This window comes from Haliaeetus leucocephalus, unplaced genomic scaffold (assembly GCF_000737465.1).
Source record: "Haliaeetus leucocephalus isolate CR32 unplaced genomic scaffold, Haliaeetus_leucocephalus-4.0 Scaffold0, whole genome shotgun sequence".
Taxonomy (NCBI): Eukaryota; Metazoa; Chordata; class Aves; order Accipitriformes; family Accipitridae; genus Haliaeetus; species Haliaeetus leucocephalus.
In genome coordinates this window covers 22743094-22747601 of record NW_010972436.1, presented here as the reverse complement: position 1 = coordinate 22747601, position 4508 = coordinate 22743094, and the positions used below count along the sequence as shown (strand labels likewise).

At 35.0% G+C, this 4508-nt stretch overlaps 1 protein-coding gene across 11 annotated transcripts in view; it reads right to left on the bottom strand.

The window, feature by feature from the left end:
- KMT2C (lysine (K)-specific methyltransferase 2C) overlaps positions 1-4508 on the bottom strand; it is a 181190-nt gene that overhangs the window by 39028 nt on the left and 137654 nt on the right. For 9 of the 11 annotated variants that reach the window (XM_010586059.1, XM_010586023.1, XM_010586032.1 and 6 more), the window contains 5 exons: positions 2734-2838; positions 2331-2378; positions 1023-1160; positions 818-850; positions 616-735 (listed from right to left, as the gene is read on the bottom strand). In XM_010586059.1, the coding sequence (XP_010584361.1) occupies positions 616-735; positions 818-850; positions 1023-1160; positions 2331-2378; positions 2734-2838 (444 nt within the window). The remainder of the gene's footprint in view (positions 1-615; positions 736-817; positions 851-1022; positions 1161-2330; positions 2379-2733; positions 2839-4508) is intronic. The other 2 variants (XM_010586064.1, XM_010586108.1) reach the window with 1 other exon arrangement.

Here is a 4508-nt window from a genome sequence, read left to right as displayed (position 1 = left end):
AAAAAAACTCCAAAAAAAAAAAAAAAAAAAAAAAAAGAAAGAAAAAAGCTCTACTGGTAACAACAATAAAATCAATCTGCCCCTTGCTTTCAATATAAGAGCAAGAATATGCTGTATCAACTTATGCTAACTTTAGTAGTAACAAAGAAAATAAATTATAATCTCCCAGATACATTTCAAAATTACTTAGCCTTCTCTCTATTATTTGGGTAGGACTAGCTAATATGTTAAACTGAATTCTTAAAGGAAATTAAGACTCAGTAAATCACTGTTATACAGACTCTTTCCTTACCCTTGAGGAGGTACTCAAAAGCACTTAAAGAGTAAAGTCAGAAGAGAACACATGCTTTATCACAGACAAATTTCAAAACTATGAAAGTGTCAGCTAAAATAAAAGCTCCGATATGTCAGAAAAATCTAAAGTAATTGTCCTTTTCTAGTAGCAATATTTACATGCATGTTAATCACATACCCCCTTCGGAACAGTTTTAGAATATTATTTCATAAATTAACAATAGCAGAAAGGAAGGTGTGTCCTACTATCACACCAGTATTTAAAAGATGCACAACTCTCCTGACTAGGCTGCTGTTTTTAAAAGTAACAAAGGAACACACCTTGACTGTGCAAAGACATGAGCTGTGGTGGAGGTGGAGGCTGTGGCAAAGGAGCTGGCTGCGTGGTTGCTGGACTTAATACAGCTGTGAACAAATCTTCAACATCCTTTCCTCCTAGCTCTGCAAAAACACTGTGCATGAGTTGGCTGGCATTGTTTACAAACTATATTTTATAAAAGACAACAAAGATTAGAACACATACCTGGGATTTTGTACAGTTTGCCAAGAATAGCACCTGGACAAAGTAAAGACAACACAGAAAGAGTAATCATCAAAAGATGCAATAAAATTAATTCTGCAGGCAAGTCCAAATAGGTATGTTACAATATATAGATAAATAATTTGAGAAAAAAGAGATAATTTCTACTTGTTTTCTAGAAGACCAAGATCAAGGACAAAAAAATTACCGTCTGTGACCATTTTGTCTAGTTCTGGACTGAGGATTCCATCCAACTGTTCTTCACTCAATGGCCGTGAACTCTGGTTGACATTCGGCTGAGGCAGAGAAGAAGGATCATCAGAGATGGGACCAATATCCAATCCAGCTGAAGGAAGAAAGAATATTAAGTGAAGACATAAATAGTAAAATTTATTGGTATAGAATAAAGGGCATAAAACTCCCCCCCCCCCCACAGCGGCGCTCCCAACTACACCAAGATTTTCTAAGATTTGAAATGTAAGGCAAAATAAGACATTCATTACAAAAAGTAAACAAAACCACCCACTATTTACCTCCTGTTTACTGTATTGTTTGAGGAACGTTAATTGAAAAGAATGCAACTGGAAGAATAGGAAATAAGACTACTGAGTTTAGGTACAGCATGTTTTTGAGTGTATAGTTTTCAGTAAATAGTTCCACTATAACTATTTTTCACATTTTAAAAACAATCACACCAGTAGTCAATACGGTTCATCCTCATGTACCTTAAGGTTCACCCCAAATGTTCTTACAATATTACATTAAATATCTACTGAAGTGCTGTTCAAGTGTAGTCAAAGTCAAACAAGTTATAGCAGTTCCTGTTTCAAAAACAAGTACTGAATATTCTGGATTACATCAAAGTGATTTCTTGGTACTGAGAGAACATAATTTACTACATGAATTTCCTAACATCCTTTACAAGTCAATAAATCTCTCGGATGAGAAAGATCTTAGAAAAAAAGAACTACACACTTCAGTATTGAAAATATACTTCTGTATTAGATACCAAATAAAAACAAATTTAAAATAACTAAACATGCCGTTCTACTTATTGTCAACCTGTGTTTTACATAAAGTGATGAATCGTCATCCAGTGGAAACAAAAAGATTGATGCTGTCTGTTTTATTCATGCTTTAATATATTCACATTGTTAAAATGCTTTTAATTTACAAAAGATACCGCTATGATAAAAACTACACACTACTACTAGAAGTAATATTAAAATTAACAGTGGCAGCAAGAAAACGCATGGTTTTGTATCATGAAACACAAAAACTCAGGAAGGTTTTTAAAAGCTATAAGCAAAACTTTATGCAGTACTCTTAAATGTGAAGTGCAGAGTTTATATAGGTCGTGTTAGACTCAAACACCACAGAAACAGTGGAAAATGAAAGCATGAATTAGTGACACAGTAAAGGAGTACTAGTTTCTACACATGCAATTCTTTCAGCTAAAACCACTAGGAAAGAGGACTACTTCTAACCATGGATCATCCATTGTTTAGTTTCTTACCAAATGGGGAGGGTGAGTTCTCAACCTGGAAAGTGCATAAATCAAGACCTACAGGACCCAAACCAGATAAAATGGATGATTATAACACAAAAACAAAAAAAAGTAAAGAAAAAGCTGCATGCTGAAAAAAGCTACGCAGGTATGATAGACAACGGCAGCTACATTTTATTCTCTCTTAAGCAGCAAAGCAAAGAGCCAAGTAAAACAAAATGTTGAAAAGGTTGGGGATTTTTTTTGGTAGAAGACAACAAAATCATCTCAAGCCAAGGTATTCTTAAGATATGAAAATTGTATCTGAAATCACCTAGAGCATGACCTATAGATATAATACAACAAAGACATCTATAATAAAGAGAAAAAAAAAAAAAACCAAAAACCAAAGAAACCTTATAAACATACATACCCGAATGATCTCCAGACTTTACCAAATCATCAGAAAGTATTCCAAGAATATCATCATCAGTATTTAAGACCTCAGAAAGATCAGCTAAAGGATCGTCGGTGCTACCTGTGTAAGATGCAATAAATAAAATCAACCAGTTGTGGCATTTAAACATGACTCTGGTGATGTACTATAGTTTGAGCTATAAACTCAAACACAGATTTACCAGCTAGAAGGGCCTTCTACAGTGTCTTACGTACTGCAAGTCACTCTGGGGTGAGAGGCTGTGCTGATGAGTCACGCCCTCCCATTCAGTACTGTGGCCACCTTTACATGCTTACGTTGTTTAGTATCTTCTCCAATACAGTAAAAGTGATAATGTAATCAGTCATGTGGAAGAAAGACCAGATGATTTTAGGGGAAAAAACCCTAAGATCTAGTGAGAACTTGCAACCTCTAAGACACAAAAGGCCTATGAATGTAAACGTCAACAAACACGTTTATAAAGGACACAGCTCACAGCAAATCAACAGGGAATATTTAAAAAAAAAAATGGTGAGAAAGTGATCAGTTACTTCTCTTACCACCACTATCTTTTCTTAAGACTATGGAGCAACCAGTTACTACACCCTGATAGGGAAGTAAGAGTAAGAAGCAGTAGTAACTTAAATGGAAATTGGAGATGCTATTTTTAAGATGAGAAGAAATCCTGAAGAAGTGACAACAGCCAGAGGTAGAAATTTCATGTTTGTTGTCTAGGAAAAACTGGCCTAGTCCAAGCAATAAATTATTTAATAGTAAATAATAAATTCTGGATATGATTATCTACTTGACATCCAGTCCATTAGAGAGAAACAACTCCAAACGGCCCATCTGGTTTTATTAACTAGTTTTTTAGGTCTATTACAGATGTGCCACATTTGAAGAAAATTGTTTGAGAAATAAACAGAAGTTGAGAAAAATATTTTTCAGAAAAACTGCAAACTATCATGACTACACGAGCAATCATTGCAAGACCAATGAATCATGAAAAGATGGTAAAATATACAAATACACATATAATTAAACAGAGAAAATGGATCGATACAAACCATACCATGTACAATGTGGAAAACAAATATGGGCAGGTTAAAGAGGGACCAGAAAGTCAAAGAGCAAATGTATTTCACAGATACATAGGTTATCTTTCCCACTGTTACAACCCAACTGCCCCAGGAAAGTATTTCTAGCTTAATTCAGAGGCCTGATGCCAAGGATTTACTTATATCATGAGGCTACTTTCCAAGCTGCTAAATTTTACAGCAACTTAAATGTTCCTTCTGCTGTTTTTCAGAGACAGCCCTTTTCCCTTCTACCATTATTGAAAGTCAAATGAAAATGATTCTTCTTCACTTTACTATTTTTATTCTTCATTTTTATCTTTTGTAATGCAGACAAGATGATACCATCCTAATTAAATCATGTTTTATGTCTGCCACTCAACTAGGCGGATTGATGTACCAGCGCAGACCAGTATGTTTACACTTACATAAATAATATGGCTCCTATTGATATCAGGAGAAGTATTTAAAAATGCCTCAAAACCACAACACTTCATGGGCATAGTTATTTTGTGTACCTGATAAAAAGTACTATGAAATGTAAGCTTTTAAACACAACCTAGTTGTAGGGTTTCGGGTTTTTTTTGGTTTTGTTTGGCTGTTTTACGGTTTGGGTTTGGTGGGGTTTTTTTTTTTGGGGGGGGGGGGGGGGGGGGGGGGGGGGGTTTTGTTTTTGTTTTTGGTGTTTTGGGCCGT